Genomic DNA, 23,059 nt, shown 5'->3' with positions numbered 1-23,059 from the left:
ATATTTTACAGATATGAGATTCACCTAGTCAATTTGACTTGCAAATACTCTATAGAAGTGGTGAGTATTTTTGTCAATCTACTGCAAGTACATTTGATTGCCTTTTTTCTGTTTTCAGTATTCCTCTCTATTAGGGCTGGGTAAAAAATATTGATTTCTCGATTTTAATCAATTCTCATTTTTCTGAACCAGTATCGATTCTTAAATCCCAGGAATCTATTAATCATCCTGTTTTCAGTTGATGAATGAATGGAACATTGTAGTGCACATCCCATCCAGTAACTCACAATAATCTTTGTGCTTTGTTATTATTGATATGAAACAAAGTCTCAGATTTCAAATTACGTCCATTTTCTTACTAAATTCAAAAACATAAATACCGTTTTGGCGCTGTGGCGTGAGATCGCTCAGGCTCAGCTCAAGAGAAGCACATGATCTTCTCTTCCTCAATAATACCAGTTACAGCGCGAAATAAACATGAATGAGCATTAGGGCTGACAACTAATATTCTAAATTTTAATATATATTCAAAAAGGTGAAAATTAGAAACGAAGGTGAACATTTGAACACTATAAAAGAATTGTGTAATAGCAAAACCCAGTTAACCTTGAGATTTTTAGTAGAACAAAATATATGGATATGAGAACATGTACAACTAATTAGTGCTGGGCGGTTGACCAAAAATGTATACAGGTTTTTTTTGTTTTTTTTTCGGCTTATGACGGTTTAGGTGTCTAAACAAGCAGCATGTGCTGTCAGTGATTTCAGCCACTAGAGGCCGCTCTCACACTGTATAATGAAAACAGAGCCTTCTCAGCCGCTGCAGCAACAGACCCAACCCGGGAAACTTTGAGCCGCTCCAGCAGAGGACAAAACACGGAAAACTATCAGCAGGGATTTTTGCCGATAACTGACTGTTCCACCAATCAACTATCGGTGCCGATTAATCGGCAAAACCGATAAATCGGTCGACCTCTAATCCCGATGCACTGCATCCTCAATTTTCAATTTTACTTCACAAGTGATGTGAGCGAACGTGTGTTCACCTATTCGGGAAGTCGCAGTGACATTCCAGTTAAGGTTTCAAGGGAGTAAAGCTTGTTTATGCCATTAGGAAATTAAATTTGGTAAAATATTTTTTTTTTTAAATAAATGTTCATTTAAAAGCAGTGCTCATTCATCAGTGTATTATGTAACCATTAGAGATGCACACAAAGCTTGCATTTCCAGGTATGTCCCTCTTTGGTTGATTTATTTTCAAGATGGAGGCTCAACATGGCTTCCGCCATTAGAACAATTCACTCGTATGTATTTTAAATGGCAACTTACTTATACACTTACGAGAATACTTAATTAGTTGTTTGAATTGTATAAACATTGAGAACATATAATTTTGAAAGAACAAAGTGTTTTCGGCAAAAAAAAAAAAATCAACTTTAACTATTACACAGTGTAGCTTTAATTACTTTTGTCTCGACTCCCTCTGCTATTGTATGCTACCACCACAAAGCACATCAGTACATTATTATTGATATTCTGGAATTATCCATCTGCCTGCCGTAAGGTTGCTGACCACTGCACAATTGGGTATCTTTGATCTAAACTTGTAGGACTACCATCCACAATCCTAGAACTGAGGTCTAACAGTAATCTGTAATCAGTCATCTGTCTTACTTGGTCTTGTCTGGTTCTCATTATATACAAGTTCACATTTTTCATGTTATCTACATTATTAAATGATTGAAATTGCATTTGTTTGAATATTCCCAGAGCAGTGCCCGGTGTTCTGTCCAATGTCATTTTGTCTGTGCATTCTGCAGGACGATGACAAAGCCTTCATCCAAAAATCCACAGAGGAGACCACAGTGGGAATCTACATTCTCAAATTCCGTGACAGATCAGATGACATCGGGATTGTTCCGGAAGGCCAGAACATCTTGCAAGGCTTGGACAACTTTGCGTTAGCTATGGCAATGCTTTTTGGTCTTATGTAGGCCTATGCCTTAAATCTCAACTACCCACCTGAAATGAAAAATACATTTGAGGTACTGCAGAAGATAGTCTTCTGTTTTTTAGTAACTTGATACTGTTCATTTAATTCTGTAGCACATACATAAAAATGAGTTGTACTCTTAAAAGAAATGCATGAATTTGACTGATTATGATTTTAAAAATGAAAAAAAAAAGTCAAGGTATGCTTTTGACAACTTTATATTGTTCACCTTTTCCTCTACACCTGTTTGACGGTGTATTTGTCTTAATGTTTTTGTTGCAGTTACTGTATGAATGGTTATTACTGTTCACCTTCATGTTTGACTGTGCATTGTCTTTTACTTGAAGTGATGAATAAATGAAATGAGTAAAGTGATATGAGTACTGATGTGCTGTCATTGTTCATTGACATTTGTTCATGGAATCTAAGCTATTTTTAACTTCAGTCAGCTTATAGTATTCTAAAACTTAATCAGGTTAGTTTTATTTATTGAAACCTCAGCATATATGAATGCAAAATATAAAAATGTCATGTTAGTTTAACAAGCACAAATTATGTATCTTGAACATATATAAATCATGTTTATTTAAAAAACAAATTATGTATTTATAACATATAATAATCATGTTCGTTTAACAAGCAAAAATTATGTAGCTTTAACGTTTAAATCATGTTGCGTACACCTAATTTTATTATGTGCAACCGATGTACATATTTTTTTTTATGTTAATCCAACAGTTGTTTTTTTTCAGTGTACAGTATCCTCCTTAAGTATTGGAACAGTAAAGACAAAATTGTTCTGTTTGCTGTGGAGTCAAGAAATCTGTTAATATGATTAAAAGATGGATATGAGACAAAACTACAGAATGTCACATTTAATTATTGGGTGATTCAACACAAAGATGATAAGAAGATCAGCACTTTCATCTCCCTATCTGATGTGAGCAGAAGTATTGAAACCGTGTTTTCAATACAAGTGTTCAGCTGTGTCCTGTTGCATTAGTTCTTCAGATATTAAAAGCAGAGAATGTGTCTTATCAGTTATATCTATTACTTCTGCATTCTAAGACTTTCATTCGATGACGACACACACAAACTAAGATGAATTAAAATTTCTGTGAAACACACGGTTCACAGAAATGTGGATGCTAAATAAAAGAGGAAATCAGTTAGAACTATAAAAAAACAAAGATCATGGAGAAAGTTTGGAAACTACCGCCGACATGAGCAACCAACGGCGACCTGATCGACTGAGAAGAACAACAGTAGATGACAGACAAATCATAAAAGCTGAGAAAATGAAACCTAAAATACATGTCTGTAAAATTACTAACAACCTCCAGAAAGCTGGGGTGATGCTCTGTCAGTCTACAGTCCGCAGGAGAATCTGACACAGAATTAAAGAAGATACACAGAAAGATGCAAACCTCTGATCAGCACCAAACAAAGAAAGGGAAGATTCTTCACAAATGTGAAGTTGATGGACCGATGAGACAAAGATGAACCTTTATCTAAATAACTGGAAAGCAAAAGTGTGGATAAAAAAGGGAACTGCAAATGATCCTAAGCATACAATCTCATCTGTAAAGCTTGGTGGAGGTGGTGTCATGGCATGGGCTCTAGAACAAGACGTTTTCATGTTAATGATGACTTGATCTTGGCTACCAGTATTCAAGAAAATGCCACCAAACTCATTAGAAAGCGCTTCATATTGGATCAGGACACCAAAACACCCTGCCAGTTCAGTCAAGGACTTATCAGGGCAAAGAAATGTAAAGTCTTAAACTGCCCAAATCAATCTCCAGATTTAAATCCGATTGAACATTAATTTCACCATCTGAAGAGGGCACTAAAGACAGAAACTCCCCAGAACAAGCAACAGTTGGAATTGACTGAATTAAAGGCTGGAGAAAAGCATTTCGCTGCTCTGATTGCACATCAAATAGTGGGATAAACTCTAAAAGTGCTGTCCTTTTTATTTGGTAAAACATGTATGTGTTGAAGGACCTAATAATAAAATGTGACATTCTTTAGTTTTGTCGCATATTCATCTTTTAATCATATTTGCAAATGTCCTGACTCCACAGCAATTTTGTCTTTACTGTTCCGATACTTGTGAAGGCCACTATGTTCTGCAGATGATTTATACATAATGTAATAATATTTGTATTTTCTTATGAGGTGGAATTTTTTTGTTTTTGGTTGTTGTACTACTGTCTGTTCAAAATAAAAGAAAAGAAAAGAGAAGTACGTACTGAACCCATATATATATATATATATATATATATATATATATATATATATATATATATATATATATATATAAATCCATTGAATCAATACAAAACTTATTTTTCATATTGAAACTACACAACATTGTAAGTTGATCCACATATGACAGCCTCTGAACTTGGTCAATACTAATCTTATATAGACCTACCGGCACTGAACTGAAAATACATTCATCAGTCATCGCTTCCAAAACTAATTCAACAGATCATCTTGTTAATGCTATAAATTAATTATAGTGATAAAAGAAAATGTCATAATGAACATGAACAGCATCACATCAGAACACAGACATTCCACAATGACATTTCCCTTACATTCAGTTTCCAAAAGTTACATTCATTTGGTTTACCCGTGTTATGTTCTGTATTAACAAAAACATAAATGGCATTAATAAAGACTCTAACACTGACAAGCTACGCAATATTGCGTTCATAATCAAATGTGATTCATATAATGAACGCAATATTACGTAGCTTGTCAGTGATCAGCTCTGTGTATTAAATGCATCTGAATAATTTCCATCTGAAAGCACGTGATGGAGATTTGTACTTGTATGGGTACTATCACTGAATCAACTTTATTGATACGATGCGCATGACAATCACATGTGATTTATCCTAGAGCCCTTGTTTGTTGATAAAATATGCAATTCATAAATTGCATAAACGATAATGACCAAAACACCATCATGTATGCATAGCATAGCTTACTACAAATGGCCAAAGCGTTGATCACATGATGGCATTTAAAAACATGAGAGACACAGTGGAAGGGTATAAAACCCCCACAAATTCACGAGATATGTTTTCTAAAAGTTTAACCTCTTTTAACTTAACATGGCTTTCTATTCATCTCTTGTGCGAGACGTGTATGCAACAGTCATAGTCGTGCATCTAAATAAAGCGCCGAATATATGATCTGTGTGAATGGCTTGGTTTCAGTAGTATCCTAACCAATATCTCCTCCGCATTAAGCTTCTTTATTTCTCTTAGATTTTGAAAGGAAAATGCAGCAGTCGATAAGGCTGATAAGGCTTCCAGATGCACACCTAAAATTCAAACATTTTTGCATTTGAATGCAAATTAAAATTTTAAAGTCGACTAATATTTATTTTTATTTTTATTTTTTTATCCACAATCTCCTCATTTCAGTGTGTTTGTGTTCTGTTGGCTGTGTACTTGTCACTCATAATACACACCTTTAAATGGGAAAAGAGTGTGAAACTATCATGGTATATATAAAACATTCTTTCTATCATTATTGATGATGGTGTACCGTCGATAATTATAGATATCACCCAGGCCCAGGTGAAGCAGCATGCACTTGACCTGAACTTACAACCTACATTGCAATTCAAGCTTAGAATTGTTATTTAATAACTTTGAAGGAGCTCTTTTTCTGCTCACCAAAGCTGCACTTATTTAATCAGAAATACAGTGAAAACAGCAATATTGTGAAATAATAAAATTTTAAATAACTTTTCTGTCGTAATATAATGTTAAGTATTAAGTAAGTAATTTATTTTCAGCATTATTCCTCCAGCCTTCAGTGTCACTTGATTCTTCAGAAATCATTCTAATATGATAGGAGCTCCAATTATAATTGATGATAATTGAGCTGGAATTATTAAAAATGGTTCTTATGAATGTTGAAAATACTTTTTGTAGGGCTGCATGATATTGGAGAAAACTCAGATTTGTTATATTTAGTTTTTCTGCAATCTGGACAAAAATAAATCACCAGATGACTTGAATGGCTCTTTAAAAAAATAAACACACTAACTGGGGTGATTTTGTAGCTAAATATATCAGCATAGAAAATAAACAAATGACAAGCTTAGATAAATATAATAGAAAAAAAAAGATACAAATAAACAGTGCTGTATATTTTTTAGGTAAGTCTAGCAGTGTCCAGGTACGGAAATTGAATAATCAAATGTAAAACAACACTGCATAGTCTTCACTGTACAAAATCAATCTAATAATCTGTGTTTAAAGCGATAAAAGTGACTTATCTCAGGGTTTTGTTTGATTAACATTCATGACACAGAAAGAAACAGGAACATTAAACTGCTGTGAACCAATGCCATGGTCACCTGGGGTCGTTCACAGGTCGGTCACATTCACAGTATGTTTATTGGGTGATGGGTCTGTGATTATTTGTTAATCTAATAAAATGCTTGTCATTACCTTTTTTCTCTATAACTGTGAACCAGTGTTAATTTCTATAAAATTTATGAATAAAAATTCACTGACAAAAAGACGACAACGAGCTAAAACTATTTATGAATGACAAAAACTATTACGTAAATGCAATTGACATTTTCGTCAACTACCGTAATAAAAACTAGACGGTTAGGCAGGGAAGATTTGGGAAGAGATTTATTCAGATCGAATCTGCTACGTGGTTCGGAGGTTAGATGCATACATATGAGAAGCGCATCTCTTCATGCACGTACTCTTACACGTCTCCTGAATGTAGAATTACACACAAAATGATGTTGAATTGTTCACGTAAACAATTCATCACATCTTAATTCAACATTAACAGTAGGGAGAATGTATTTCAGTACATTGCATCCATTAAAGCTGTGCATTCAGTTTTAAAGGGAGAGCACCTTAATTTAGTTGCTACTGTCCGAGTCATTGATGTTAATCAAGCAACAAAAGACATAAAATCACTCAATGTTCTTGACTGAAAAAAATAAATAAAATTTTTACTACTCCTAAAGATTAATCTACATTTATTTAAAGAAAAAATGTTGAAAATGCTTGAAAGAATGAAGAACATGGTAAACTAGTGGTTATAAATAATGCAGAGTTAATTTATATAACATGGGAATTTCAGTTGTGGTTTTATTTAATTTTAACAAAGGCATGTTTTGTGTCACCCCAGTTAAACCAGTGTCTATCATGATAAAACCTTAATATCAAACTTCTATAATGAGTTTGGACATTCTAGAGAATTGCTTAATAAATGCAGAGAAATTAAAGCCATTAGATCTTAGCAGGCTAAATTTATTTAGATTTAGTTGACTAAAATCTTATGATATTTTGTAGACCAAAACTAAAGACAATTCAGATGACTAAACAATGACTAAAACTAAATCCGATTTTAGTCAAAAGACTTACTAAAATGAAATCTCTATGCTCTGCACTAAGACAAACGTCTGCAAAAGCTGTCTAAAAACAGAACCCAGGCCAGCTTTCACAGTGAATCAAGTTCTGAGTCTAATACTACTGCTATTCACTCCAGTCTGATTCTCACTTCTTTTTACCTTTTTTACAGGCTAGTTGTGGATTTTCTCAACATTGAGGGACACATTTTCTCCACCATTGATGAGGACAATTTCAGATCAACAGACAATGAAGACTAATTACCTTTATTCATCAGATTGCATTTATAAGCCCATTTCTTATCTACATAGTATATGTGTGTGTGTGTGTGTGTGTGTGTGTGTACATGAATGCATCATTTTAGTTTGTTTTAGTCATTTTAATAGAAGCATACTCATTTTAACTTATTTTCTGTCTTTAGAGGTCAGCATGTCATAAAAAGCAATAAAAATGGCATTTTATAATTTACAATAAATGGTATATGTGTTAAACCTTGCATTGTCTTTGAGTATTTAGACACAATGAAATATTTCAGATTAGCATTAGCTATGGGTGCACCGGAGACTCCATATTAGCTGGTTCTTTGATTTCTTGGGTTTCTTTGGCACGTCTGCTATGCAGACACAGCTGAATACAAAGTGTCCTTTAACTAATGAAGTTTTCAAATGATTCTTGGATAGACTCATAATCGTGGTCAGAGTCAGAGAGTTTCTGTGCTGTTTTTTTTTTTTTTTTTTTTTTTGGAGGAAGAAAAGGAAAGAATAGATTAGTGTACATAATATTTTAGCTCCTTGATGTGCTTTTCCAAGTATCATCAAATAAAGGTTAAACCTCATTAGAGCAACACATGTCTTCAAATGCAAAGAGAAACCAACCTGATGTGTGTGCTGCTTTGGGGCTTCTGACATACATGTTGTGCGGAGTGGCGCTCTCTGCTATTGATGAGCCTTTCTTAGGCAACTGTGGAGAGGGATGGTTTGAAGTCTAGCGGAGTTGAACAAGAAAAAATAAATTACATTTATAAGCTGCTGAGCCAGCTAAGCAAATTAGAAAAGAGGAACATGTGACGATATGGGGATTTCTGTTCAGTAATACACACATACATGCAGTTATCATCCCACATGGTGTTTTCAGCAGACCAAAAATGAAAATTCAATCATTACCTCACCCATGGGTTGTTCTAAACATATATTTTGTTCCACCGAACAAAGAAAAAATGCTATTTAATAAAGACATGTTCTTGTTCATATATTGAAAATTAAGGAAAAAGACATGCTTCATTCATATAAGTGGTCCATACAACTTAAGCAATGCTGTCCGAAGCCCAACGTTTACTTTGCATTAATATTCACATTGAAAAATAGTCAGCTTTAAAACTGACCGCACTGCTGTAGATCTGATTAGTAATAATTTAAATAAATTCCAGTGAAATGTAATAATGATAAGAACTTGGGATACTCCAAGCTACACTCCCAAGTATCACTCCTCCTCAATGCATCTACATTTTGAACGAAATGGTTGAGCGAATGATTAAATGACTTAAATTCAGTCCTATTTTATTGCTGAATTAATCTATCCTCATTTTCCATTTTATAATTCTGTATTCAAATTTTTATTTTAATACAATCACATAAAATTACTTAAGCAACTGTAATTGCTGTGTAAATGCCTGCTGAGCTGTAATAAACAAACTTGCATTAAACGTCAGATTTTCAACATGGATTTTGTTGATATACTGATTTGATTTAACTGGTAATAGTCCTAAAGTGTCTTATTCTAAATTAAAATGTAAGAAATTGTATTGAATTTGACTTTAATGGTGCTTTGTCATTACTGGATGTTGACAGTGTCCATCCCCAGTCACTTTCATTGTATAGCAAAGAGCAGCTTGGTTAAACTTTACCATGTAAATATGTGAGCAATTGATTTTTCCGTCACCACAGAGGGGAATTTGGAAAAAGCAGTAATAGATAATCCTGTATTAGATAAGCTAAGAATGACTCATTATGAAACCTAGATATTGTTGGTGAATTCTACATTTCAGTTGAAGTGGGTGAATAAAGGTTTGTGCTTACCTCCTCATGTGGAGGTGGAGCAGGAGCCCGTCTACCCTTTATATGACCCAGCGACAGGTTGTCGAGTTGTTTGGTCACAGCACTCCTTAAGTTTGGTGATTTTGACTCGGACTTGGGAGGCTTTTTAGGGACTTCTGAACTGGATGGCTTCCTTTTTGGTGGACGAGGAGGTGGTTCCTCAATTTTGCTTGTGAGTTTATGATATTCATAGTAGAATTTCTCTGTAACCTCAGTAACTGTCTCTATGTGAAGTTCTGGGGTCTCATTACTAGACCATGGCAGAGGATCAGAGGTGAAACAGAGAGACATTTGTAACCAATGTACTGGCAACTCAAAGCACCAGTGTGGTTTATTTGGTAGGCTTGACAACACCGTAGTCTCTGTGAAAGTCTCCTCAAGCTGAAGTGCTGGTAACCCCATCAGGGGGTCTTTTTCTAGCTCTTTATCCCGAGTCACCACTTTAACATCTACAGGCAAAGAGCTACTCACTAAATCTGCTAATTTATACTTTTTGTTGTCTGAAAGCTTTTCCACAAAGTGACCTGCCATAAACAGTGGCAGAGAGATTTCCTTACTATCTTCTTCATCTTCCTCATCCTCGTCGTCCACCTCCACTGTCTTTTTGCAAAGTAGACTTTCTATTTTCTGAGCAGCTCCTGATGAATCCTTGAGTCCATCCATCAGTGCTTTTCCCAAAACCTCCAGCTGTTCTCCGACACTGAGCGCAGGCATTCCCTCTTCCTCCACCGCCTCGCAGTGACGAGTCACGCTAACTTTCAATCCTGGAGTCTGAGTGGATGCCAAGTATATCTCGTACACGGATTCAAATTCCCGGGCCCTTCTTCTCATTCTTCCACCATAGTTCTCGGAGATGATGAAGTACTGTTTTCCCTTCCTCCCCTTTGGAGTTGAGGCTAACATCATTGTTGTTGTTCTACAACTATGTAACACAAGGTGCCGGCTTCTTTGCATACCTTGAAACCAGTTGCAATTAAAAAACTGATTGGCTTCTGGGCCATCAATGATCTCTGCCATAGTCGGGAAGGACTCCGCTGGCTTAATCGCAACTTCAGTCATTGATAGCGGTGTTATAAAAACAAAATCCTGGAACTGTTCTGTCACGTCCTGGACATCCACTTCCAGACTCGATGGGAACTTGACTATGTTCTTCCTCACTATATGTAAATATAAAAATGAAATCATGAACAAATATTTATTCCAAGACCATTTCCATGCATCACCTGCACCTCTATGATAAGGGTGTCCAATCCTGCACCTGGAGAGCCAGTGTCCTGCCGAGGTTAGCTCCTACCTGATCCAACACATTTATATTAATTCTGAAAACCTTGATTAGCTGGTTCAGATGTGTTTAATTAGCATTGGAGCTAACCTTTGCAGGATAAAGACCCCGGTTTCTGCTTCAAGCAAAAATCAAAGAATGAACTGATATGACGTAATTTCTAGCAAAATCAGGCCAAAATTAGGTTGGTTTTTGTGTTGTAAGGCAGTTAGAAACATCTCACCAAATCAAACATTCTGGGGGAGTTCACTTTAGCTCCTAAACACCTTTGAGTTTCAACTGATCCGTGGCGGTTACGCAATCGGTGGTTGTGTTCTAAAACTCCACCTTCTTTGACGCGCAATTTGTTTTCTTGGTTCGTTCCTGAGCTGCACAAATATATCCGCACCTGTACGATTGCTCGTGGAAAGAAAGTAATTTATTCTTAGAAAGAAATTGCAACGAAGCTTGGTCTCGACGACCTGGAGTTATGCAAAAAGCAACGCAGAGAAACATCCAAGACAAGTTTTCCAAAAAGTAAAGGTATAACGTAGCAAGTACCAAATACATGCATTTCAAAAATTTTTTACACCATACTGCTGCTGCAACTGTCCTTTCAATAAGCAAATTTAAAGAGTATAAAGTAAAAGAAATGCCAAAACAAATATTCAATAAAAAACATTTTGTTTCTTAATCAAAAGTAAATCGCCACACATAAAATATTAAAAGGTTTAACAATTTGTCCAGTTTATTAAAATAAATGAACACTAATAAAATAAAGTAACAAACTGACCAATATTGTTTATCACCTTAGCAGTGCAGGAGTGTTGGAAAGTTTGTTAACAGTATACCGTTGCTCAGCCCTTTTGAACTTCTTTTTGCCCCGAAACGAAGAACGAAAACGAACTTTGTTTGAAGTATATCGGACCCTTAATGGTCCTCAAAAAGCATGACTGGACACCCCTAAGAATCTATTCTGCCCCGACCCAGATTCCACTCCACAATATGTTGGATCATGTTCAATTCCCAAAATGGCTTAATTATTACAGAGAAGAAGAAAGTCAACAGTTATGTTATATGTTGAACCCAAGGTACTACATGCACTTTGTCACTGTTATGCTCATCATTTTTTCTTACATTGGCAAGCCGCCCACCAAGGGATTTCCATAAAAAGCAAGTAAAAAGGTAAGAGAAGCAGTTTCTTTCATCTATGTTATTTTTGTCAGGGAACCCCCTCGTTTAAATAATCTAGAAAAGAAAATTAAAGACAGAAGATAATTTGCTTTAGTCAGTATTAGCAGGAGTTCTTAAGCCTATTCTGTACAAATTCTGCCTAAAAGGAGAGGGAAAAGTTGCTAATGCACTTCAAGCTAATTTTTATTTATTTATTATTATTTTAAAAGATTCAAAGAAATTTGAAAGATGCTAAATTCTCAAGTCTGTGGCTATGACATTTCATTGACAAATTGTGTTTAGGATATTTCAGGTTCATTCCAACTCAATTGAACCCAAGGCATTTTATCACTTCTATGCTGCAATAAACATCTTCATCAAGATCTTCAACGTCCCCGTCACTTTTTCTTACTCCTTCTCTGACATGTACTTAGTCTCACTCATGGAGGACTCCAACTCTGCATCAACACCCCAAGCGTGTAGTTTTCAGGTAAACCCAAAGTATGTTAGATCAGAGTTAGAGCTATACTTTAAAGGATAGTGGCCCTCCCGGAGCAGGACTGGACACCCCTGCACAGGTGTACTCAATCCCACTCGTGGAGGACTCCAACTCTGCTCCAACCCCATGGCCTGTAGTTTTCAACCCAAAGACCTTGATTAGTAAAATTCATACCAACTTATTTCCAGTTCAAGACTGCGTTATTGATTTTATTTAAATTAACTTTCAAGGAAGCCCTAGAGTGCTTGTTATAATGCAAATCTATGTGGTTTGTGTAATATATTTGCTTTGCATAATTCTTCCTAGATTGCTTTTTTAAAAACATTTTTTATTCTGCAACGTTTTGAAAACAGTGGTTAGTCACAAGTGGCTCAAAGGGACTACAGAGGTTGGACACAGATTGTTTTCAGAAATAATCCAAAAGCCATATTTATCAATACATCATCACTGCAGCACTATGAATCTGGCTTTGGCACCAGCAAAGTGTCATGGGGAAATGATTTGGCAAATATTTTCCAAGTTACACTGTTATACTTACTTTGCATAATGGCACTAATTTCATACACTGGGCTGAAAACCAACAAGCTCCCACTGTTCTCATCTGTATTGCGGAAGCGACGGCAACTCAGTCTGGATGATGACATGATTTCCTGTAGAGAGAAACCGCGGTCACCTTGCCGCTCATAAAACTCTCCTCTGAGCGACAGAGGAAGGAGTATCTCTGCAGAGGCCATGTTCTGCTCCACCACTTGGCACCGTGCCAGTCTTTCTCCATTTTTGGCAACCTCCACCGACAGCAAGGCCAACTGTTTTCCTGCAGGTAGTGTGAAGTTGTCTAGAGTCAACTCGTTTTGGCTTATGAAGGTGAAGGAGCCACAGGAGTCCGCTCCAACAGGACACAAACTCACAATTTCCTCTAGTGAATTGTATGGTAGGTCCTCAGAGACGAGTCTGAAGTGACCTAGAGAGATGCACAGTGTGAAAAATCGATAATTTGTTTTAATAAATTAATTTCCTTGAACAACAGCCACCTTGAAAGATCTTAACTGGCACCATGTCTTTTTCATGGATAGGCAACTGCTTTGGATAAACATGCTGTGTTTATACTTGAATATTTTTTTGTAATTGTTTTTAATAATTTATTTCTCATATCCCTACAATTTGGTTTTAAATCTATGATCATAACTTAAAGCATTGCTTAGTTTGAACATCCTGCCTCAATATAATGAATCATGGATAACTGTTTGTGCAGTGGCAGGGAAACCTGTTTGAAAACAATCTTTATTTTTTGGAATTCCATTTGGTGACGTTATTACTAGAAATAACACCCTTTAACAGTATATTATTTTCACCAATGCTTTAAATAGATAAAATAGATAAAAAAACAGCCATATCTATGTGAATGCTGTCCCAGTTTACTTTAGTCATCTGAGCAGTTATTTACTCAGTAATTTAAACATATGCTGAATAACACAAAATGCTAAATTCTAGTTTATAACAATTTACTTGTAAACATCTTGCCGTTGTTTAGCGGCTCACCTGGATATCCAGCAGGCAATTCAAATGAAGCTCCAGTGTCAATCTCCTCACAAGATACAGACAGGAGCTGTAAACCAATGACCTTCACCAAATCTCCAGTAGATAAGCACACTTCACTCCCTGAAAGCTCATAAATGGACCCTGAAGTAAAAATAAAACATCATCATGCCCTATTTGCATAACTGTAGGGGTTCATTTTAATACTAGTTGATTCCTATAAAATGTTAGGATGGACTTTGATTGCACAGTCCAACATGCCACAGTGAGTCAGACCTTTCTATATCTCTGCATTTCATAGAACTGTGAGAGTATGGATTAAATAGATATTCCTTTGTGACGATGCATTGTACTGATTCTAGAGGTCTTTGTTTTATTTGACTTCAGTACTGTACTTCAAATTTAAAACATCCTCTTTATTTAAAGCAGTGGTTCTCAACTTGGGTTGGGCTGCAAGTGTTCAGCATGGGGAAATTGTACAGATAAACAAACAGTAAAAACACATTCCTTATATAGTAGTATTGTGGTGCAAATACTTATCCTCATAACCTTTTAATTTTTATTTATTTATTTTTTTTTGTTAAATATGAATAATTTGAATACATTTTTGTTATTTTATGTATTACAAACAACTTTGAGACTGTGCTGGGGTCCTGACAACCACTGATTTAAAGTACACAGTCATGACTTTTACAGTTTTATGCATGTAAAAGCACATTCAACAGATAAATAAGCCTATAATTTTGCATAAGAAGCTGTTGCATATATGAATCAAAATGATGATCACATTTGTATCCTGATGTATAAATAGCAGTGAACTACTTATGTTTACATTTGATTTGAGATCACCCTTTATAAGAAAAACAAAAACTGCAGATGAGACTAAACTCAACTGCTCATCCGGTCACACATCTGCTTGTACTGAGGATGCACAGCATAAACCACAAAGACAATGAGAAAAAAAAAAGGATCTTAAACCTCATGTCCTGTTTGGGGTCGGAGAGACCCCACAACCATTTCAATTACAATAAAAACAGTTTATGGTGCAGTATGACATTTTAACTTGCTTAGCAGATGTTACTTTACTTTGGTTTGGAGTTTCACAAATCCCATCCATAAAGCATGACAGGTTTCATACGCACATTGTCCCTTTGTATTTTTCACTATGTATTTTCAATTGTAAAAATAGGTCAAATTTACCCTAAACTGAAACAACATCATACAAGTCACATTTCTAAATAAATAAAAGCATAAATACAGGGGGTTGCAGTTATATTTGACAAATTGTTATTAAAAGAACTAATACGTTTCATTTCAAAGCCATCATTATTTTGTACATCATCAAGGTCTCTGGCACCAAAGTCAATCTCAACCCAGCATAGCATTTGGAGAACATTGTTGTTCCTTATTTTACAAAATGATGATGGCTAAAAGAATCATAAAACTGGAAAAAAAAAAATATTAACAATCTAAATGCAAAATAAATGTTTTTTTAAATAATTTAAATTTTTTTTTTTTTTTTTTTTTGCAGAGAGAAAAGAAGAGAGAAGAGAGAAAAATGCAGAGAGAAAGAAGAACCTACCCTGGAAATAAACCCCAGAGCAGATCTGCAGGACGCGGGGTAGAGACTGCTGATCCAGACAGTTGATGAAGACTCGCAGAGACTGGAGGTCGCCCATCTCTCTCAGCTGAGCTGATATTCAGTCTGCACACACTTAACTAGAGTTCAGAGAGGAAGTCTCAGAGGGACTCACCCTGAACCACAGGCACTAACACATAGAGTGAGAGACCTGCACACAAGCCTTTCATTTCCCTTGATTGAAATAGATACATTTTAATTAAATGTAAATTTATATTCATGTACTTTTAGTTTCAACATACAATAAATGCGTTAATAATTAATGTTAATGCTGTTTAAATTCATTCTGCCTATAAAACCGTCTCCCGGAAGGAGACTTAGGTCTCTGCAGAGCGAAAGTGGGCGTTTATGACCTTGTGGGTGTTTTCAAACTGCTGGGTGTTTCTAAATCATGCAATCAAAATGATCCCCCTTGCCCAACCCCAGAACCACCCCTAAACCTGCCATCACTATGAATTTAGCCAATCAGGTATCATGGTCTAAAAACACCCTGATCTGGTAACTCCCATTACTTCCCCGGAAGGCGAGGATCCAAAAATCATTTTATGGCGAACGCTTAGCTCATTAATATTAATTACGCAATACTGCTATTGGTCAATGTTCATAAAGGGGGCGGTCTCTCGCGTCTGTCATTCACCACCGAGAGATTCGCTTATTCGCCGGTTGAGTGACGCCCACTTACTCACGTCTGCTTTTAAGCCAATCAATTACGAGTTCTGAAAGAGCATCTTTATTATTCATGAGCCGGAAAACGTCGTTCAATTTTGAGTAGATTACCCAAGATGCTTGGCGTGTATGTAGCAGGCTAGAATGTGTGACAATGGAAACAAATACTACAGCAACGAACCCATCTTTCGACTGTCCATCATGGTAAAACACACACCAGTAATTGCTGTATTTAATGCATGAATCTTTATCGTATCCAGCATTCAAAAAAACCCGCAATCTTGCAGCGAACGGTTAGCTCTCGTGCTCTTTTAGCGGATCTTCCGTCGCACTGTGGAGCTCAAACCTGTTTTACAAACTGCCCTCGTTGTGTAGAACTGTGTACTACGTTTAATTAATCGAAGTAATTTGGTAATTGGAAGTGAATCTTGTACCCGAGGACACCTCAGTTGCTGTGTGTGTTGTAGTAGCTGGTTTGAGCTCGTGTGTTGGTCTGGTTTCAGGGCAGGGAAGCCTCCAGCAGGACTGCATCTGGACGTGCTGAAAGGAGACAAACTCGTCGAGGTATTTCACTCAGTCTTACGAATTCTAGTTGATAATACTGTTAGTAAAAAACTAGCCATCGCAGGTTTTTATTATTTTAACTAATGCATGTAACGTACTCCGACCTCGTGTTGTTCCAAACCTGTATGTTGTTATTGTTTTCCATAGACTTTTTAAGGAATCTTAAAGCAACTCTTTTTACTAATGACCACAACTCTAGGATAAACATGCACATAAAAATACAAAGACGGTCAAAAGTTTGGGAACCGTAAGAATTTCCATTTTTAAGTCTCTTCTGATCCCTATGGCTGCACTGCATTTAATTGATCAAAAATACTTTAAAATGTAATTTATTTCTGTGATTTGCAGCTGTATTTTCAGCATCATTACTCCAGTCTTCAGTGTCACACGATCCTTTAGAAATCATTATTATAATGTGCTTTTTTATTCTCAATCTTAGAAACAGTTTTTGCTGATATATATATATATATATATATATATATATATATATATATATATATATATATATATATATATATATGTATATGTATGTGTGTGTGTATATATGTTTGTATGTGTATATATATATGTGTGTGTGTGTGCATGTGTATATACTGGAACCTGTGATATCTTTTTTTTGGGATTCTTTGAAGAATAAAACGTCAAAAAGAGCAGCATTTATTCAAAATAGAATTTTTTTTGTAATCGTATACTCTACTCATTTTTATTTTCTTACTATTTTTGAAAGAAATTAATACTTCTATTCAGCAAAATTCAATTCATCACTGGTTCCAAAAAAATATTAAGCAGCAAAAACGGTTTCCAACTTTGATAAATAATCATCATATTATTCTGATTTCTGAAGATCATGTGACACTGAAGACTGGAGGAATGATGCTGAAAATACAGCTGCACCTCACAGAAATAAATTACACTTTAAAGTATATTAAAATAGAATACTGTTATTTTAAATTGTAACTTTTTTTTTTTTTTTTTTTAACTGATCCCAAACTTTTGAACAGCTGTGTGTGTGTTTTAATTATGTGGGTAATGTTTTAAAGTGATTGACAGCTTGTCCATCATGTGACCGATGCACCAGATACTGACCTGTCCGCCTGCAGCTCAGTTGTGTTTTCTCACACTGATGCATGCGTGATGGTGGCTGTCAGGTCCAGATGGTGCTACAGAAACACAAGACCCTGAGATTTAAGCTCTGAGAGGCGAGGCGCTCCCTCAGGTGTTATAACTCTAGGGCACACTATCACACATTGAGTAAATGCTTGTGAGAGCACAGAAACACTGCTGTCATGCTATGAGTCGATTTATATCATGGGCCTGAAGTTTATTTCGAGTGCCTTGCAAAGTGGCACCTGACAACATTTAATACAGGACTTCAGGTGAATAAGTTAACATGTTTAACTTATGAATATCACCATATTTTCCAGTGTATACACTCATTTGCATACATTTCCTGCACAGAAATCTGAGCAGTGGATATAAAATTAGTTTCAAAATCCGTTCATTTTGTTTCATGTTGTTGACATATTATTAAAGACTTTCACCGAGGGAGTTTCAGGGTTTTGACGTAAACCAGAAAATACTGCTTTGTTTTTCAACAGCAGGAAAGCTTTTAGGAATGAAATGTTATATAATTTAGCTGATTTATTTATGAAGGAATCCCTCTGTAAATACCTCCAAAATATAGATAGGATTCAAACTGCAATGTTTGGTCTATGCAAGTTTTACTGAAGTGGAGCTAAAAAAAAAAAAAAGCACAACTTTTAAAGGTATGTATTGTATTGATTTATGTATATACAGACACGCATAGCATAATAAAACACACATAGATGAAGTCTGCAAAAAGGCACGTTATAAATGTAGTGAAAATAGAAGCGTTTTTATTAGTGAGCTCAGGCTTGTAAGCCCGAACAGACATGGATGGTTATCTTTCCTTCTGATTATGTGTGTTGTTTGAATGCACACAGTCTACTGAAGTGCTCTCTCTGCAGAAACTGATCATTGATGAAAAGAAGTATTATCTGTTCGGGAGGAACCCGGACATCTGTGACTTCACCATCGACCATCAGTCGTGTTCTCGCGTGCATGCGGCGCTCGTCTACCACAGGCATCTGAAAAGAGTGTTTCTCATCGACCTCAACAGCAGTAAGTGCATCAGACCAATGACAAATGTGCCACATCATACAGATGACAGACAAGTAAACCAGCGTGTGTGTTGACTTCCTGTAGCACATGGTACATTCCTGGGACACATTCGCCTGGAGCCCCACAAGCCCCAGCAGGTTCCCATCGACTCCACCATGTCGTTTGGTGCATCCACTCGTGTTTACACCATCCGGGAGAAACCTCAGGGGCAGTCGGGCTCCGGCGTCGGGGACAGCAAAACCGGGGACGACGAGGAGCTGAAGGGTCTTCTGGGACTCCCACAGGAAGAGACTGAACTGGAGGTACATGTGTGCTCTACTAGTTATTCTGGAGTGACAGTCATCAAAACTGAAATAACACAAGTATTGGAATTCTGTGGTGAAAGAGCAAATAGAAACTCTAAGCAAGTGTTGGCAATATATTGGCACCAATACAAGTCAAACTTCAGTAATCAGTTTGGGTAACAGCAAAAACTGTTGAAACTTGTTAATCAACTATTTGAAAGAATAAAAAAGTAGTGTGAAATTAAATTAGTTTTGTTAATGCTAAAGTAAAATTGCATGTAGCATTCAAATAATTCAAAGTTTTTTTTTTTTTTTTTTTGTATGTTTTTTTTTTCATAAATATGGCTTTAAATTAGAAAAAGACATGCCTTTCAGTTTGCATTTACACTCCGAAACCTGACCTGTTTTTGAGATATTTTTTGTCCTGTTCATTGCTCTGGTCAAGAAATAGCTGATGTCCCGGATATATGGTTGCTGTAATATCAAGATTTAATATACTAGCGACATTTCACTGCTCTATAACAATTTTGATATCACCGCAAAAACAAATACTACGCTAACTAATGTACATAAAAAGTAATGAAAACATTATTTAAACTTCATGCTCCGCAAGGGAAGGAGAAAATGAAGAAATGAGCAAGGGAAGGAGAAAGTTAACTCCCCAGACAGACAGACAGATGGAAATCCGTTATCTTCATTAAGATACATTCATGTGTGATATGATCTGAGAGTAGCCTATAATTTTAACATCAGTCAATCAACCATTTTTATGATAGAATGTAAGTAATTAGTAATAAGCATGTATGAATGCATGTGTCACTCCAACAGATTTTAGGACTGGTGGTGGTGCTCGAGACATTGTTGGTCTTTCAGTCCAGTGTTTTCAGACTTGAACATAATTTGCAATGAATGATTGAACGGCTCTCAATAGTGTGTTTGGCTTATTTGGCAGAACCTGACCGAGTTCAACACGGCTCATAACAAGCGCATCTCCACCCTCACCATCGAGGAGGGCAACCTGGATATTCAGAGACCCAAGAGGAAAAGGAAGAACTCCAGAGTGAGCTTCGGTGAAGAGGACGAGATCATTAACCCAGGTTAAAAAGCTTTTCATCCGGGCCTGCATGTCATCGAACCAAACCACTAGAAAAACAGTTTACCCTCTAAATATTGCGAATTTGTGATGAATGATGGGTACATTAGCCCATTAATTAATATCTGGGGAAAATGTGTAATGCTGGGCTCTTAATTATAAAAATCCCAAAATACACTACAACTCTTATGTTAAAATATATCTTGCTTAACTAGATCCTGGTCCTCATTTAAAAGGATGAGAGAAAATATGCAATATTACATCAGTTTACAACATAATACAAAATAAATCCATAAAGTAAACGGTGACATAATTGATCCACAACTGATTTTAAGCAGTCGCTTGGCATAAATGTGTTCTTCATTGATCGTGAACTGCTCTGAAACCACAAGTCTGTAGAAGATGCAACAGCTCCGTGCTTTGACTTTGGACGTGAACACATTTAATTCAATCACTTTTCATTCCCAAATCAAAGACCTCTTAAAATGGATAATTAAGGTTTTTCTTAATACCATTTTAAGCACCCACGGGAACCCTTCGATTGAGAAAACCTATGGTGTTAGGCATTATTCTAATATTATTTATATACTAGTATAGTTTTATTAATAACTTAAGTTTTTTTTTTTTATAAAAATTTCTGTCACTTTGTTGTTAACTCTTTTAGAGGACATCGACCCCTCTGTGGGACGTTTCAGAAACATGGTCTCAACAGCTGTGGTTCCTATTAAGGTAACTTCTCAAATATCAAGTCTTTCTGCCTTATGCAAAAAAAGAGCGAGTGATTTACATGGCTATGTTTACCCAACAGAAGAAGAAACTGGGCGGAGGCAATGCGCTGGGAATCGAGGAAATAGTGACGCGACACATGCACACGTTCCCTATGCAGGGAGGACTCTACAGAGACCTTCCCCCGGCCAGTCATGAAGCTCCCAGTGGAGCCACAATAATGGGAGGGCTGCCGTTACCCCTGCCCAACCCGGCTCCGGACGTAGACCTGGTCCACGAGGTCCCGCCGCCTCCGCTCGTGCTCAACCCCACGCCGTTACCCGGCCCGTACGCCTCCGACCCGCTCAGCGAACCCCGCAAGAAGAAGTACGCTAAAGAGGCCTGGCCTGGCAAGAAGCCCATGCCTTCTCTGCTCATTTAGCTGCTTCTTAATAACACCGGCTGTGTCTGACTCGTCTATACTCCTCAATTAGGTTTTGACTGTACTACAAGAATCTGAGTAAACTGTAAGTTTTAAAAGAATTATTTTGTAAGTTTTTCCTCCTAAAATGAACAGGGATTCACACTCATGTCTCTGAATTACTTTCTAAATCCAGTGAAATACAACGTTTAGTTTGAGACTTTTGATTTCTTTCGCTCTGTTCCTCACACACAATGATCTGGTCATGGCTTTGTAAATCATCTGTATTTGTTTTGTTAAAAAAGCCGCTTGGACATTGTGCATCAGGTCTTTTGTGTTTCATAGGAAGTTTGCCATGACACGAGGGCGAGAAAATGCCATTTCAGTGCATTTTGATTGAGCTATTTCTTTAAAATGCCAGCTTGAAAGTGTGGGAACCTAAAGAAATGCAAACAAAAGCACATTACCTGGTCCAAACAGCAAAATGTGTCATGTTTAGCCTAAGACGGCAGACATGGGGTTTAACTTTTATAATGTACTCATTTTTTTATTATTTTTTTTAATGACTATTAATGTCAAATGTTCAGAAGTTTTACACGGATGGGCTATTTATGTACACGATATAGCTCTAGAGAGCAATACGTTCTTTCAAACTCAATCAGACGTGCATGAGCATCAGTAATGCAGAGGATAGATCCAGTAGATGTTAGAGGTTTCAAAACTGATGAAATTCTGCAATATTGTAACATTTTGACCTTTGTGAAGATCTTTTTTTCCTCTGCTGCTCCACTTTAATATACGAACCGACTTCAGTGGCGTTTCAAATGAACTGTACTTGATCGTGACATGCTTCATCAGGGCTCTGTGCAGATGGCCTTCAATGTTAAAGAAAAAAGTTTTCTACTCCTGTTCTGTTTGGTACATTTGCTGTTTGTACATATCACAATAAAATCCAGTGTATTTTTATATATTTAAACTGATGCCAGAAGTCTTTACCTCTGAGTCCTAATTTATATTTACCAGTTTATCCACAATTATGGATTGAGGCCATAATGTCAACACAAGTTGTCCATTCCTGGCCTCGCAGTGTTACAGCATGCCTTTACATTACACAAGCACCTAACTGACACTGTTATTTTCACATATACAGCTGAAAGAAGCAATTTTGTGCCTAGTACAATACACATGCACCACAAAGAGTAGATCTGCAGTGCCAGTGGTGATATTTGAATGTTCAGTGTGAATATACAATACTTTTGCCACCTCACTTCCTGTTCTTCACCAGCATACTTTTATGCTATTTCTGGAAACTGGTGTCAAACCACAAAAAATAACTTTGTAAAAGACTTATGAGGCTTTTGTTTGTCTATGAAATGAGACCCTTTTTATTAGAAATGGTTTGCCAAATAAAATAGAATATATATACAGTTGCAATCAAAATTATTCAACCCCCTTAACCTGCAAGACATTTTGCTGCGCTGAACAACATTTTATGAAATCAATTCAACAAATGCATCAGTAAAGAATTAGAGAAAGTTTGTTAATACACTTTAGAGTGATTCTGAGAACGGAACATTGATGA

At 36.4% G+C, this 23,059-nt stretch overlaps 2 protein-coding genes, 1 long non-coding RNA gene and 1 other non-coding gene across 4 annotated transcripts; 3 read left to right on the top strand and 1 right to left on the bottom strand.

The window, feature by feature from the left end:
• The first annotated feature begins 10 nt into the window (after positions 1-10).
• Positions 11-2,368, top strand: LOC128030904 (uncharacterized). The gene is made up of 2 exons (XR_008187995.1): positions 11-60; positions 1,821-2,368. It is a non-coding gene; the product is annotated as an uncharacterized LOC128030904 (long non-coding RNA).
• A 5,283-nt stretch (positions 2,369-7,651) lies between these two features.
• LOC128030891 (protein THEMIS2-like) lies at positions 7,652-15,922 on the bottom strand. The gene is made up of 6 exons (XM_052618968.1): positions 15,546-15,922; positions 13,967-14,107; positions 12,966-13,388; positions 9,477-10,651; positions 8,277-8,385; positions 7,652-8,117 (listed from the first exon to the last, which is right to left on the bottom strand). The coding sequence occupies exons 1-6, from the start codon at positions 15,640-15,642 to the stop codon at positions 8,047-8,049; spliced, it is 2,016 nt and encodes a 671-aa protein (XP_052474928.1). The 5' UTR covers positions 15,643-15,922; the 3' UTR covers positions 7,652-8,046.
• A 392-nt stretch (positions 15,923-16,314) lies between these two features.
• LOC128030895 (nuclear inhibitor of protein phosphatase 1) lies at positions 16,315-22,453 on the top strand. Its single transcript, XM_052618973.1, has 7 exons — positions 16,315-16,472; positions 16,772-16,832; positions 18,821-18,974; positions 19,059-19,276; positions 20,211-20,355; positions 21,016-21,080; positions 21,160-22,453. The coding sequence occupies exons 1-7, from the start codon at positions 16,423-16,425 to the stop codon at positions 21,496-21,498; spliced, it is 1,032 nt and encodes a 343-aa protein (XP_052474933.1). The 5' UTR covers positions 16,315-16,422; the 3' UTR covers positions 21,499-22,453.
• On the top strand, positions 17,902-18,072 carry LOC128031238 (small Cajal body-specific RNA 1). The gene has a single exon (XR_008188075.1). It is a non-coding gene; the product is annotated as a small Cajal body-specific RNA 1 (non-coding RNA).
• Positions 22,454-23,059: the final 606 nt, after the last annotated feature.

Source organism: Carassius gibelio, chromosome A16, assembly GCF_023724105.1.
Source record: "Carassius gibelio isolate Cgi1373 ecotype wild population from Czech Republic chromosome A16, carGib1.2-hapl.c, whole genome shotgun sequence".
Classification (NCBI taxonomy): domain Eukaryota; kingdom Metazoa; phylum Chordata; class Actinopteri; order Cypriniformes; family Cyprinidae; genus Carassius; species Carassius gibelio.
The sequence above is the reverse complement of the archived record's forward strand: the minus strand, read 5'-3'. Positions and strand labels throughout refer to the sequence as shown.

Coding starts and splice junctions, on each gene's coding strand:
- LOC128030891 (XM_052618968.1), bottom strand. CDS start 15,642: ATGGGCGACCTCCAGTCTCTGCGAGTCTTCATCAACTGTCTGGATCAG. Junction 14,108..15,545: donor CTCTGGGGTTTATTTCCAGG/GTAGGTTCTTCT, acceptor TTTTTACTTCAG/GGTCCATTTATGAGCTTTCA. Junction 8,118..8,276: donor CAAAGCAGCACACACATCAG/GTTGGTTTCTCT, acceptor AAAAAAAAACAG/CACAGAAACTCTCTGACTCT.
- LOC128030895 (XM_052618973.1), top strand. CDS start 16,423: ATGGAAACAAATACTACAGCAACGAACCCATCTTTCGACTGTCCATCA. Junction 16,833..18,820: donor AAGGAGACAAACTCGTCGAG/GTATTTCACTCA, acceptor CTCTCTCTGCAG/AAACTGATCATTGATGAAAA. Junction 21,081..21,159: donor CAGCTGTGGTTCCTATTAAG/GTAACTTCTCAA, acceptor TTTACCCAACAG/AAGAAGAAACTGGGCGGAGG.